The sequence below is a fragment of the Mus caroli genome, unplaced genomic scaffold (genome assembly GCF_978045245.1).
Source record: "Mus caroli unplaced genomic scaffold, Mus_caroli_1 scaffold_13, whole genome shotgun sequence".
In the NCBI taxonomy this organism is placed as follows: Eukaryota; Metazoa; Chordata; class Mammalia; order Rodentia; family Muridae; genus Mus; species Mus caroli.
Genome location: NW_028227268.1, coordinates 59,976,741 through 59,991,678, shown reverse-complemented (window position 1 = coordinate 59,991,678; position 14,938 = coordinate 59,976,741). Strand labels below are relative to the sequence as shown.

Genomic DNA, 14,938 nt, shown 5'->3' with positions numbered 1-14,938 from the left:
AGTGTCCTGTCTCAACTGTTGGTGAACAGTAGGAGATATTATTCTCCCTCCACCTCCTCTCCTCACCTCCCCACATTCCATGGAAGCATGGGCAGGGTGGGGAGGGATGGGACATGGCAGGGCAGGGCGAGCCGAGCAAGGGTAGGGTCCTCAGGCCTCACATGTATGGCTATCTCCACAAATGCTCCTTCAGTGTGGGAATTGATTGTTTTGATGGAGAAGCAGGGAAGACCCTGACTTAGAGGGTAATGGCCGGTCCTTTGGGAACTAACTGGAACCCTGTCTGTCTTCTTTTCCCTGGGGACTTCAGCTCAGACAGATCTGCACAGCATGAGCTGGAGAAGGATCTGAGTGACAAGCAGGCCGCCCTCCGGATTGATGATAAATGCCAGCACCTGCGCAACACTTCCGAGGGCGTCAGCTACTTCCGGGGCGTGGAGAGAGTCGATGCAACGTAAGCTGGCACTTGCCACCCTGTGGTTGTCATGACATTTGTCCTTTATGCTTTCGTAATGATGCAGCATGTAGGCTGCCTTATTCTTGTATTCTACAACTATCATGGAACCACCCCCACTCCCACCCAAGACTTGATGATTTATAAAGAACAGAAGTTTGGGTTCATATTTTTTGGAGTCTTGAAAGTCCACAGTGGCAATTTCTGGCAAGAGTTTTTATGCTGAAGAAACAGAAGGGCAAAAGAACACCTGTAAAAGTGAATGGCAGACTCCCTGTCACAACAGCCCACTCTGGGAAAACTGACCAGCTCCAATGAGAATGGATTCATTCTCCCCAGAGAGGCAGGCAGGCACACAGGCAGGGGATGTGACTTCGTGAGGGCTACGGTACACCTGCCTGCATTTGCCCCTAGCAGCTCAAAGGGAAGAGTGTTTTTAAAGGCACTGATGTTCCTTAATGGCCCACTCACTATTTAAAGCAGTGCTTTAAGAACTCAAAGCAGAAATTCTCAAGCTTCCCAATGCTGCGACCCTTTAATACAGGGTTGTGGTGACTCCCAACCATTAAATGATTTTTATTGCTACTTCATACCTATAATTGTGCTGCTGTTGTGAACTGTAGTATTTTTGGAGCTTAGAGGGTTGCCACAGGAGTCGTGGTTTAGAACTACCAACGTAAAGGCCGTACCTCCCAATGATGCACTGGTGGTGAGCACAGTCAGTGAGTTAAAATGGAGGGTATAAAGTACAACCAGCTGCCTGAACAGGAGAGACACATTTGGCCTTGACCAGGTTTTAATAAGGTTTTACTCTAGAAGGGTCAGACCTTGGGAACTGAAGCATCATGCATTCCTTCATCTAAGAGAAATGTTTCTCTAACATGAAAATGGCTCCTTCTTTTGCAGAAAACCTAGAAAAACAAACAAAAAGTTGACCAGACATTGCCAGTTCCTAGATGCCCTGGGCCCTGTGTGCCCCAGCTGGAAACCTCGAATGCCTCTCTTACCACTGCTTGTCACAGTTGTCTTGCTGACAGTTCTTTGCCAGCCCCCTAGATGCTATTTGGGGCAGGGCCTATAGTCTGAGCCAGCTACTTGCTTAAAAAAAAATAACCAAGTTGACTGAGTGAAGTTTACATAGAATAAAATAACCAAACTGCACATGCGTGCTAGTGGGTCTGTCATATCTGAAAGCCTATGTTACCACACGTGAGATGGAGACTTTTTGGCACCCTGTAAAGATCCTCATAGTTTCCCCACACCTGTTCTACATACTACCCTAAAAAGACTTCAAAATGGATTCAGTCCTGTGGGGTGTTGAGCTGTCCCCCAAAGCAGCTCCTTTTCTTGAGAGCCAAAATGCCAGTTAGAACTTTGCTTTTGATGTTCAGGTGTGACTTAGAACCAGTGTTCTCTGCCATCCCCTCATGATGCCTCTTACATGACTCAAGGTAAGCAGAGAGCATCATTTTGTCTCCTTGGAGGATGGGCAGTGGCCTGGGACCTAGCCCTTTGAAAGGCCCCCAGTCTCAGCACGAGTCTTTTGCCATCCCTTTCAAAATATATGGCACATTCATGACATCATTTTGGGTCTAGTCAACATTAAGTCCTATTTAAAATTTTATTATAAGAACAGGAAAATGGATACAACCTGTTAAATCTACCATCTAGAGACACCTAAACTTGACAACTGCTCTTTAGTCCTTCCAGTTGTCCCCAGATCAACAGATGCTAGTTTGTAATCTTAAAAAAGGGTATATTGCCCACACACCATTTCTACATCCTATCCAGCTTTTTACCAACACGCTGCACCAATAATGTTGCTTGTGAGCTTAATGTCCTTAGGTTAATATAGATTCATGAAGTAAATATTTGTGAATTTTCATGCTACATAAGTATTTTCACATGCATTAACCTAACCTGGACTTTTGTTCTTTTCCATGGCTTCTAAGCTATCAAAGCTTTATATAAATATTGCTGAAATGACTGTCCTTCCATGTCCGTCTTGTGGGATACTCTTTTCTTGGGATATTGGAATTTCCATGTTATAAACATTTAAGTGATAAACTCTTAGTCTGTGTAGCCTTTCCAAGACCATGGCAGTTCAACAGCCTCAGCTGCAAGCCAGCAGACAATTCTCAACATGTCTCCAGCTGCAAGTCCCCGTTTCCCTCCTTACTCTTCTGGAAAGGTTTCTCACTGTGCTGTTGTTCATTGGCTTGCCTTTGGTGACTCCCAAGGTTGATATTCTTGCTTCTGCTTATCGGGTTGGCTGTAACACATTTGTAAAGAGCCTGCATGTTCTTGCCCTTCAGTAATCTATCCCCATTCTGGTAGAAGAGTTCCTGTGTGCCTATTAATAAACTATAAGTTAACAGTAAAATAAAAAACACTTGGGAATTTTCTTTTTTCTTTTTTTTTTTTTTTTTTTTTTTTTTTGGTTTTTTTGAGACAGGGTTTCTCTGTGTAGCCCTGGCTGCCCTGGAACTCACTCTGTAGACCAGGCTAGCCTCGAACTCAGAAATTCACCTGCCTCTGCCTCCCAAGTGCTGGGATTAAAGGTGAGTGCCACCACTGCCCAGCAAGGGAATTTTCTTTTTAAGTAGCTTTATTCTGTAGTTTCCACTTTATGCAACACGTCTAGGACAGGTGTTGCTGGGGCCTCCCACTTTCAGGATGAGCAGTCCCTGAAGACCGTCTGAGCTGACACTGGCCTCTCTTTCCATTCCCAGGGTATCAGTGCCGGAGACTTGGGCCAAGTTTACAGATGACAATGTTCTCCGCTCCCAGAGTGAGAGGGCAGCTTCTGCTAAGCTAAGAGAGGAAACCGAGAACCTCCTGATTGTGATAGCCAATGAGATGTGGAATCAGTTCAACAAAGTGAACATGGCTTTCACCAATCGCATTGCCGAGACTGTCGATGCTAAGAACAAGATTCACATTCACTTAACGAAGGTGAAGGAGGTGCTCACCCTGCCTAAGAGCGATACCCAGGGATGGGGGATGGGAGTGGGGGGGTGGGGGGACAGGAGGCAAAGAGTTTACTTGGCCCAGGCAAGGCCCCTGTCTCCACCTCCAGGATTGGAAAAGTGAACTAAAAAGGTGGGTTAATTGTGAGTTCCCCATCACTGACATGAACAAGACAGGGTACTCTGAGCCCACAAATCTCTCACCACCCCCAGAAAAGTGCCATAAGTCACCTGGTCTCCTGGCCATCCAGACTGAGGAAAATGAAAAGCAATAGAAAGTCTGCGGTTTATTTCTGTCTGTAGCCAGGTGTCAAAATGAAATGAGAGCTCACTGGTATTTGGAACACAAAGAACACACTATGTAGGGAAAGGCTCTTAGTAGCCAATGGAAACAAAAATATTATGATAAAGCTTAATGAACCGCTGTATATAACTCAGAAGGCAATTTAGTAGAACATATGGTCGGGGAAGCAGGAGTTGGGGTCAACCATTTCAGACCCCTTTTCTGGACCAAATACAGGAAGCAAAAAGGTAGTGTTGATTGTTCCTGAGTTTGTGAAGTAGTCTGTGCTGCTGAGTATAGGGGTTTCAAACAACAACTTAATGAAAGGTTGATGCAGAAGCCACATTTCAAGATAAACAAGAGCTGCTGCCTCTACTTCTAAGTACTATGGAAAGTGTTCCTCATCACTTGTAACTTCTTTTTTTCCTTCTGTAAAATTATATATATATATATATATATATATATATATATATATATATATGAATTTTTTTATCTGCATGAATGTCTGTGCACCATGTGCATGCAGTGCTCATGGAGGCCAGAAGAGGGCGCCAGGTCCTCCTAGAAAAGGAGTTACAGATAATTGTGAGCTGCCACAGGGATGCCAGGAATTGAGCCAGGGTCCTCTGGAAAATCAGCCAGTGCTGTTTGTTGACTGCTGAGCCCTCGCCCTGGCCTGTCTTTTCCTGTTTAAAGGCCTGGTGCTGTTGCTCTAAGGTAGTATTTCATAATGGAGGGTGCCATGTTCCCCGCCAGGCAGCCACAGTTCACCTTTTCTTCTCACGATATCCAACTTGTGCTGTAAACAATAGCGGAGCCATGCAGTGTACTACATTGTACAGGGCAGAGAAAAGTATACCAAGAGTTTTAACTCTCCGGCAGCAGGTGATAACAGTACGAGGTCATGCACTGGGATTGCCCATGACAAAAGCAGAAAGCATGTTCAGGGATCAGAAGGAGAAACAAATGTTGCAGGGGTAAGCCCTGAACATAGTCCAGGAGGCAGAAATTAAGAGGCTGGGTTTAGGTCCATAAGGAAGCTGGTGAGACTGGCATGATGGTGTGCCCTAGGAGAGACACTTGGGAAGTGGGGTGGAGCCACACTGTCGAAGTTGCTGGGATGGCAGATGGGGGTCAGGGAAGTAGAGCTCCATCCTGAAAGTCCCTAGGAAGGTGTCATGACAGAGTCCCTTTGTTCACTGGTAGTGGTTTGTGTGTCTCTGTGTTGTTGTTGTTGTTTTAACCACTGTGTTAGTTTGCCAAGCCTTTTGCCACGTAGAGTGCTCACTGTCTGAGAGGCTAGAAGTCGGAGCTTGAGATGCCACAGGTTGCTTGCCTCTGAGGCCTCCTTCCTTGTACTCCATGGCAGCCTCCTGTCTCCATGTATCTGTGTTACCTCCTCTCTGTGTATAGCTATGTCTGTATAAGTCAGGGTTTTATACACACACACACACACACACACACAACCAATATGGTTTACAGGCTGTGGTCTAGCTAGTCTACTAGCAGAAGGTTCAAGTATCCAGTCATTGTTCAATTCCTAAGGCTGGGTGTGTCAGTTGGTTTCCAGAATCCTGAAGAAGTGGGCTTTAATGCCAGTGGAGGAACCGACTTGCTAGAGAGTGTGAGGGCAAGCAGCCAAAGAGAGGGTCATCTTCCTCCTTCCATGCTTTTTATAAAGGCTGCCAGAGGAAGGTGTGGCCCAGATTAAAGGTGGATCTTCCCACCTCAAAGATCTGAATTAGAAGTGGATTTTCCCACTTCAAATAATGTACTGAAGAGAAAAAAAAAATTCCCTCGCAGGTGTGCCCCGCCGTTTGAGATTAATTTGAAAACCGAAAATAGCCATCAGTGTCCAGGATTCCTCCATTTGTAAGACTTGGACCCATTCTCTTGACTTCATTTTATCTTGACCTCTGTAGAAACCCTATCTCCAAATATAGTCACATTCTGGGACCCAAGGGTTGAGACTTCAAGAAATGAACTTGGGGGTGGGGGGAAGGACACACAGTTCAACTCAATGTAGGTGCATTCCAAGTTCCACTCAGGCATGTTGTAGACACAGGGATGTCACATTGATCCTGCTGTCTCATGTCCTGGAGAGACAATACACATACACACGGACACGCAGGTGCAACTCCCCCTCGCCCCCTTGTTGGGAAGGCACAGAAGGATCCACTTGGAATCAGAGAGATGAATGTTTAGCAGAAGGAAGCATCTTCTCTTCTGGTGAGAAGGAGACATGACCATTTTTGACAGGTTGCTCAAAGCTTAGAAGAGAGGTCAAAGCCCGAGTGGCAGGCTTAGGAGTGCTGGGATCACACAGGCATTAAATGAGAGTGGTTTTGCAAGGTCTCTGCAGCAGCAGAGTTTCCAAGGATAAAGCTTTGGCAGTGGGGAAAGGGGCAGATAGAAAGCTGACCAAGGGAGCAGGTGAGGCACGATTTCAAGGAGAGGGAAAGATCCAGGAGGCCTTGATGTTGGCCCTGAGAGGCATTTTCATGCGAGCAGTGAGTGCTAAAGACAGAATCCAGGAACCTCTGTGATGTATGCTGGGTAGGTGGGAGGCTGAGGGAACAGGCACAGGGAACTTGGGAGGGCTTGGAGAGACCCTCACTGGGATTAGATGGGAGAGTGGCAGAAAACACATGGAGTTTGGAAAATGTGCTGGTGCTGCCTGGGCTGTCTCCAGGCCATAAGGAAAGGAGTCACAACCAAAGGGCCCAAATCGGGAGGACTTGGAACTGTGGAGGCACAGAGAGCAAGGTTGGAGATGTGGCAGGTGTTCTGAACACAAGGAAAGAAGACTGTGGAAGGTGCAAGGTTCTCAGTGAAGCCTGAGATCCAGGAGGCGCATAGGTAGGAGTATCACGGTTGCTGAGGGAACCGCAACAAGATGTCGGCAGTTGCTTTTCATTGCCACAGATCCTGCAGGAGATCTTCCAGACTGAAATGACCATAGAATCCATCAAAAAGGCCATCAAGGAAAAGTCTGCCTTCCTGAAGGTGGCGCAGACCCGGCTGGATGAGAGAACGAGGAGGCCAAACGTAGAGCTGTGCAGGGATATGGCTCAGTTACGGTAAGAGTGTGCGGGGTGGGGGGTGTGGTAGGAGTTGGGGTGGGGGATGGTCAGAAGGGGAGGGCGGGCGTGCGGGCTGGGGTGGGGCTTCCAGGATACAGCTGGGCTCTAATTCAGGATGTTTTCCGATGATGGCAAGAATTGGTAAGAAGTCTTCTTTAAAAGTGTTAAAAAGGGGAAGGGGGGGAGGTTAATGGGTTCAGTTTGGGAAGATGGAGAAAGTCTTAATAGGAGTGGTAGTGAAGGTTGCCTGGTGGCGCGAATGTGTTTGAACTGATCACTCCAGGCGGCTGAAATGGTAAGCTTGGTGCCGTGCATGTGGCGCCGTATATTTGTGAGACACTGAACCGATACCAGTACAATCACATGCCGTTAGCCTCAATTGAGTCGAAGCATTTGCAGCGGGGTTTGGGTTTCCGAGCATTTGGAGTCCTTGTTTCCTAGAACATCTTCCTTGGTGCAGACATTCTGTGGTTTCCCAGTGGAGAGGAGGGCAGGGACTCATCAGAGGAGAGACTGGACACATTGCCATGCTAACGGCCCCTCTGAACTCGGTTGCTGATTGTGGTGTCTTTTGCCCTCGATACCTGCTCTTGCCATAAACGCTGTCCATTCCCATGGCTCTTAGCTTTCAGTGTAGAACTTGTTAGATACATGAGATAGCCAACATGTTTTAAAATAGACTTTGTACTGGATGCCTGCTGATTTTGCGCGGTTGCAGGCTATCAATGTCCTGTACGAGTTTAAAGCAGGCAAAACTGAACTTTAGTGGTCAATGGGTTAGGTGTACTAAACACATTTTACATTTCCAGCTTACCATGGGTTCCTTAGTACATGCCCCATCCTAAGGTCAGACAGCAGCTATACACAAAGGACCTTCCCAGATTAGCTGTGTATCAACTAGTGTAGCACCTTCCAGGCTCCTGATACACAGACTGTTCACCCAGGATGTCCCCTCTTCAGAATGAGCTCTTTCCACACCCTTGGATATTTGGAATAAGTTGCCCTCTGCTCCAGAGGCAAGATAGCTGAAGTGTGTCTCTTGCTGCAGGAAAGCAGTTGTTAGGATTAGATGGTGAGTTGCTGAGGGTGAGTGTGTCCGCTCACACGTGGGAGCAGGGGGTTGCCCATTTTGTGCATTTGTGGAGGCCAGAGGCTGCTAGTGTGTCTCCTAGTCTCTCTTCCTTCCTTCCTTTCTTTCTTTTTTTTTTTTTTTTTTTTTTTTTTTTGCTTTTTGAGATGAGGTTGCTCACTGAGGCTGGAGCTGGCCATTTCCGGCAAGCTGCTAGACAGGGAGTCCTAGAGATGCCCCTGTCTCTACCTCCCAGCACCAGGGTTATAGGAGTGCACAGCCACACTCAGCTCTTTTCATGGTTCCAGGGATCAGAAATCAAATCTCCGTGTTTGTGCACCAAGTCCTTCACCCGCTGAGCCCGACCTTCTCCCCAGCCCTCTTTAGGCAAATATTATTAGAAGAAGCTGAGCTGAAGTCTCAGGGTTCAAAACAATTTCTGCAGAGTCATCAAAAATGAGGTGGAGGAAATTCTTCAGACTGCAGTTAGATGCACACGGGGTGTTAGGTTTGCTTTGGGTGCTAGGATTGGAACCTGGGGCCTTGGGGATGCTGTATGTCCCATCCTGGAGGCACACTCCAGCCCATACACTTCTTCTTCCAAGTGTGCATGCCTGTGTGCATGTGCGTGTATGCCTGTGTGCATGTGTGTGTATGCCTGTGTGTGAGACCTGTGTATGTTTTTGCCTGTTGTGGTTGTGTATGCGTGTGGGTATGATGTCTGCAATCATCCTGAATCGTTCTACCTCATTCAATGAGGCGAGGTCTCTCAATCAAACCCAGAGCTGGCTGGTGAGCTGAGCGAGTTGCTCTGAGGAACACACCCCAACCCATCCCCATCCCCCAGCCTTCTGCTTTCCCAGACTGGAATTACAGGCTACCTTCTATGCCTCCTACCTGGCTTTTACATTACTACTTGGCTATCTATTCTTTGCTCATTGCACTTTTAGGGCAAATATTTCAACCACCGTAATGTGGTTTTGAGTGACGACTTAATGTGAATCTGGAGTCACCAAGCACGGAGGCCTCCCCCACACCTTGAGAGGCTCAGTGAGACACCCCCCCCCCTTTTTAGAATGCTTTTTTCCCAGCTAAAGACCACTGGCATTTTCTCTTGTTTCCCTGTTTGTCCTCTAATGCGCCTGCTTCCTCTGCTTCCACACTGGCTCTAGGACAGAACCTGCTTTTGTCCCTTGTTAGGATATCCCTGCCAATGGTATTATTTGGAGAAAAACATGTTTTCTTTTTGTTTCTTTCAAAATTGATCACTATGAAAGCAACCTTTGGTCTGTCTAGATTGAGAAAGATCATAAACTCAGGCTGGGAGTTTGGGGGATGGAGAAAAATTGCAGTTTTCATTTCAAGACTTAATTTCATTTAAAATATTCTAAGCCGGCTCTTTCAAAAGCAGTTCGAAGCCTTTTTGGCATCGTTGGTAGAAATCCAGAGAAGGCTCTGCTTGACTTAAATCTTGATTCTAACACAAATAAACTATAGCAGACGTATTTGTATTTGAATGTAAAATGGTTTTCAAGTCTGTAATTAAGAAAAAAAACCAGCCTGGACCACCTTCAGTAAAATAGTTTTCCAAAATCAGCCAAGACCATGGAAAGTGGAAGTGACGTGTGTCTTTGATTGTGATGTGGGTTTCTGATGGCTGCCATTGCAGGGGAGGGATGCTCCTCTGCTGTGTACACAGAGCTTCAGGTAAATGAACTCTCTGAGGTTGCTTCCTCCAGGTCTTCCGTGTCTTGTTTTGGCATTGATTCTTTGGTATTGTCAGTTTCTCTCCGGGAGTTTCCGAGACTAGCATTTGCCTACAGGGAGGAAGGACACATTAGGGTTCAGGATTCCTTCTGAAGCCAGGCAAGACTGGGAGAGGAGAAGCAGGTCCTGGGGGCAGGGTGTGATAAACAGCATCCAGTGTAAGCCCCACCCCCAGCCCTCTCCAGCAGCCCTGAAGAGCTGGTGAAGTTTTTATATGCTAGGATCTTAAATAGACACAAACAAAACAGAAACTTTCTTTTTAACCCAATTTGCTGTAAAGAGCAAAATGAATCATTTCAGAAGATTTCTCAGACTTTGTGACACTGGAAGGGAGAACCGCAAGGTCTTTAACATGAGATGTTACCATGTTTCTGTGGTCTGAGCTGATGTGGCCCTTTTTTCTGCTGCAGGAGGGTGGGAGAGATGGAGCCCAGGTTGTTAAGCACACTAGGCAAGCAAGCCCTCCACCAGAGTTCCACCCCTAGTGATTGGTTTTCCTGAGCTAGGTTAACTGTGTATCTAAGGCCGGCCTTGAACTCAGGATCCCTTTGCCTCTGCCTCCCTGGGGCTGGACAGCATGCCAGCAGGTGGGCACCCTTTACTGGGGTCTTCCATGTCTAAGACTGGATGGAGTTTAGTGTGTAAGTGGGCTCCTCCATTTCCTGTTGATTGTCTTGGGTCTGAGTCTTATTCTTAGTGCATCCTGTAGATTTAGAACTTCTTGCAGCTCCCTGAACCCTAGCGCTGCCGCCTGCACCTAGAATGCAGAAGTTGATCCTCATCCCACGCATACCTCTGTCTTGTCTATAAGCCGCGGGGCAATTTTACAGGATGTAAGTGCTGTTCCTGCTGAATGATGCTGCTTCCTTGTTGTCTATAGGGAAGATATTCCTAAATGCCCTTGGCTTGTTGGCACGCGTAACCGTAGTATTGAGCAACAAACTAGTCTCAAGAAGTACCTCTTTCTCTAGTGTTGGAGGTTGGCCTTCATTAAAGAGCTCAAGAGACAGAAAAGTTACCCTGGGTGAGGAGATAGCAAAGGAATCCCCTGAGGTCAGAGACTATGGGAGTTCACTGGAGGGCTGGTCTGCAGAGGAGTGAGGAACGGATGGGGGTAGGGCTGAGAAGGGTGGGGGAAGTAGGAGAGGAGGGGGTGTTTGCAAGGCAAGATGGCTAGTTTTTATGACCGGAGGCTGTGAGGTCTGGGGGAGGGGGTAAAGTCAGTCAGAAGTTAATCCAGCACCCAAAAGGATGAGGTTAGCATTACCTGAGATGGGGCACACAGGTGACACAGGGTGCTGAGGTCATCTCTCTCAGGTCCCTCCTCTGCCAGCCTCAGAGCCTGGGGCTAACCCAATGGATGCATCTGGGAGGGGAAACTCAGAAGCCGACTGGGGGTGGGATTTCCCTTAGGGAGCTGTGAGATCATCTTCATTTGTCATGGAGATGTGTGTGTGTGTGTGTCTTTGTGGAATCTTATCCAGATGCCTTCTGGTAACTCCTCTTAAAAAGTCTAAGAGAGCATGGTTAGAGGGTGCATCACATAAGTACAAAACAAACTATGTTTATTGCCCTTAGTAATGTAAGAAAAAAAAAAGTCTAAGAGAGTTAGAAACAAAAATCTCCTAATTGCAGCTCCCTGATTGGGGGGTGGGGTGGGGAGGTAATATTAGTTCTAGGACACCCTCAGAGATGTCAAAATTCACAGGCACTCAGGTCCTGTATATTAAATGGTATAGTATTTGCTATGAGCACTTCCTTCTATATGCATGAAATCATTTGTATATTAGCATAACCCAACGTAATTAGTACTAAAATAAGCAGCTGCTGTACTGTGCTGTTTAGGGACTCAGGGCAAAAAGTGGGTGTGTATGCTGAGTAAGAAGCAAAGAATCCCAGGCCGCTGGCTCCTACGGCCTTTCTCCTCCTCCTGTGATTTATCTGAGCCATAGATGTAGAGGGTACATTACAGGTGCACTTTTAGGTAGGTTGTGGGTCTCTGTGGTGCTCCTCACCTGGATGGTTAGTGGAGCCAGCTATGTAATGTATACACGAATATGCTCTAGGATGGTAAACTTCATAGTATGTGTATTGTACTAGGACTAAAAAAAGTACTTGGCATTAAAAATTACTTGTTTATTTGCTATTGACATTCAGCTGGGCCAGCATCCTGTGTATTGTCTGTGGGGATTACAAGGAAGAAAGACAGAGAGATGGGTCATCTCAAAGGAGCCCTGTGTCCCGAGGCCACCCTCTTGGGTCTCTGCTTCTATTGTCTCATTGCAAGGAATAGAGAGGGTGGGGACAGGAAATGGGACCCCGTTTCTTAGGACGCCACCCAGACTCTGTATTTCCTTCCCCGCTTCCAGGACAGCCTTATAGAGCTTATAAACACATGTGGGCTGTGTGCCCATGGACAGGACATCCCATCAATCCTCTGGGCGCAGGTTCCTCATCTGTGGAACAAGGACACTGGGCTCGATGACCCCTGGTGGTCCTTCTCCAGCTGCCAAGTCCTGTGAAGCTACACAGTTACACTGTGTTCTGGTGTTAATGTGGTTTGGACACATGTCTGTCATGGTGAAACCTTTTTCCCTCTAGGGATGCCTCAATTCAATCCTTACTTGGTCATAGGAACTGTTCAATTCAAAACCGTTTCTGATATGCAGTTTGAAGAAAATACATTTCCATTTCTGTACCACCCGTGATGCACATCCATCAGGATCCCTTAGGGTGGTGTCAAGATTTCCCTTGGATATCCAAATCCACAAACATGAAATCCCTTATGATTCAGAATTTGCATATAAACCCATTGATATCCTTCTGTGTACTTTTCATTCATGGAGAGATTATTTGTAATGGCTATGCAATGTAAATCCTGGTTGTTACATTGTATAGTTTAGGGAACAAAAAGATAACATATGTGTTTAGCATGAATACGTTTTTGACAAATAGTTTGAATCTGTGACTTACTGAGTGTACATGCAGAGCCCCAGATACAGAGGGCTGACTGTAATCAAAGTTACGTTTTCAACTGAGTGGGATCCAAGCAGAGTGTTTAGAAATGGCTGCTGGGTATCCTCTGATGTCTCCATTTGCTCATAGGAGAGTGGACATGTGTCTGGGTTTGTGTAGGGATGTAAGAGTAAGCTGTTTGACCTGGCATGACACTCAGAGTGGGACTCACATGGAGAGCAGTCCCTAAAACCAACGACTGCCTTTTTATAACCTATGCCAGGTTTTACCCTTGAGTGCCCCAGGGGCGTATCCTGGGGGATACTATTGGTCAAATCAGTGGGTAATTGCTCTTGGGAAGAGCCATGGTCTAAATATAAACATGGTAGAAGAAATCCCAAAGGGGAAGAAAGAAGCTGGCCCAGTAAACACTGAACTCTTATGTGCAGCAAAACACAAACAAAATGAGAAGGCAAACAGTTACTTAGGGACAATGGTTTCTCCAAGCAGACAGGAAAAAAAAAATGCATGGCTGCTATTTCCAGAAGCTTGTCTAATAGTTATGTTTATTTATGCAAATGTTGATAAGTAGCAGTGCTCTGGCAGGGAGATGAGCAAAGACTGAGGCAGCTTAGAGACCAAATGCAAAAGACACACAGGCCTTTAGGGAAGGTCTATAAACAGTACAAACCCGGAAGCCCGAGACAGACCTGAATTGTGTCAGTGAGGCGGAGCTGCTCCAGTTTGTGAAGACGCTGTCATTTACTTTTTGTCCTCGGGACTAATTTTCATCAGTACATCTGAAAAAGCATCTGTGACCGTTTCAGAGTCACAGCGAACACAACGAGTGTCATGTACTGTCATCTTTATGTCGTGTCAAGGTTTGGTAAATTACAATGTTCTGACTTGAGATCTGGGAGGTTTTTTTTTTTTTTTTTTTTTTTTTACCTAGGGTCTCGGTGGGACATTATAACTCGAGGAATGTCCCTAACTGAGATATGGTAGGAGGTTGGGTAGAATTCTATATATTAAAGGCTCTTTTCTCAACCCTAAAAAGGTCATTTTCAAGACTAAAGTAAAAAGTATAAAGTCCCACCTAAGTTAAGAGGTTTTCCCCTCACATTTGCTTTTTAATGAAATACCAGTGTTTATGATTTTTCTTCTTTTAAAATATTGTAAGTAGCATCACACATTCATGTGTGTCCACATGAATATGTATGTCAGTATGTGGATGTGTGTGTGTGTGTGTGTGTGTGGTGTGTATAAGTGAGTGGAATTTTAGTGTTATCTCAGGAATATGTTTAGATTATTTTTTGGGTTATAGACTATAATGGGGTTGACAATAGGGGATGATTCTGGTAATTCTGGAAGCATGCATAGATATATGCATCCCTTGATATAAAAAGTACTTTTGACATGTCCCTTAAATCAGCTGGGGACAGACTGCCTGAGTGTGCCCGTCCACCTAACCATGCGCTCCCTCCTGCAGCCTTGTTAACGAGGTCTATGAGGTGGACGAAACCATCCAGACTCTGCAGCAGCGCCTGAGGGATTCGGAGGACACCTTGCAGTCCTTGGCCCATACCAAAGCCACCCTGGAGCATGACTTGGCTGTGAAAGCCAACACTCTGTACATCGACCAGGAAAAATGCATGAGCATGCGCAATAGCTACCCCAACACCCTCCGGCTGGTGGGCTACTGCTAGGGACCCTGGAAAAAGTAGTTCTCAAACTCCTAAAAAATGGTAGAAAGAAAACAGTACCTTAGCATCTAAATGAGTGTTAATATAGTCACTATTAAAGAGTTGTGTTGACAGAAACACCGTGACCTTGTCATGGATGGCCTTTCATTTGTGCCTAAACCTTAATTCTCTGTTTTCTGGGTTCTGGAATAGAAATAAGGAAATGTAGTCGATCTATTCAAGAAAGTAAATATGGGAGTCGAAGGATTCTCATCACTCCATAAGTAATATGGATGAGCTGAAAATGAAGACCATTTTATCCTTGTGGTGGTGACCAGATCCTGAGTCATAATGCTGTAAGCAACCCTGAATGTTCCCTAAAGACCTGTGTGTGAAAGTCTTCACCACCCAATGGGACATGGTGGGACATTTGGTATGTGGAACGAGGTAGAGCGCCTTGGAGCACGAGAAGCACAGGGGAGAACCTTAGCCTTTGAAACTGATGGCAGGATGCTAACCTCCTCCCATATCTTTTCCTTCTTGCCCATGAATTCTTGGGCATTCCTCAACATTGCCACACACTCTGAAATGGGAAGCAACAGCAGAGAGGGGCTTCTTCTTGTTTCTCACATTCTCCTCTTTCTCTTGGTGTCTCTCTCTGAATCTCAATATGCTT

At 46.1% G+C, this 14,938-nt stretch overlaps 1 protein-coding gene across 3 annotated transcripts in view; it reads left to right on the top strand.

Moving 5' to 3' along the window:
- Tekt3 (tektin 3) overlaps positions 1 to 14,395 on the top strand; it is a 36,769-nt gene extending 22,374 nt beyond the window's left edge. For all 3 annotated transcript variants that reach the window (XM_021177307.2, XM_085829925.1, XM_021177308.1), the window contains 4 exons: positions 311 to 454; positions 3,187 to 3,409; positions 6,632 to 6,786; positions 14,070 to 14,395. In XM_021177307.2, coding sequence (XP_021032966.1) covers positions 311 to 454; positions 3,187 to 3,409; positions 6,632 to 6,786; positions 14,070 to 14,286 — 739 coding nt within the window. In that variant the 3' untranslated portion in view covers positions 14,287 to 14,395. The remainder of the gene's footprint in view (positions 1 to 310; positions 455 to 3,186; positions 3,410 to 6,631; positions 6,787 to 14,069) is intronic.
- The last annotated feature ends 543 nt before the right edge of the window (positions 14,396 to 14,938 follow it).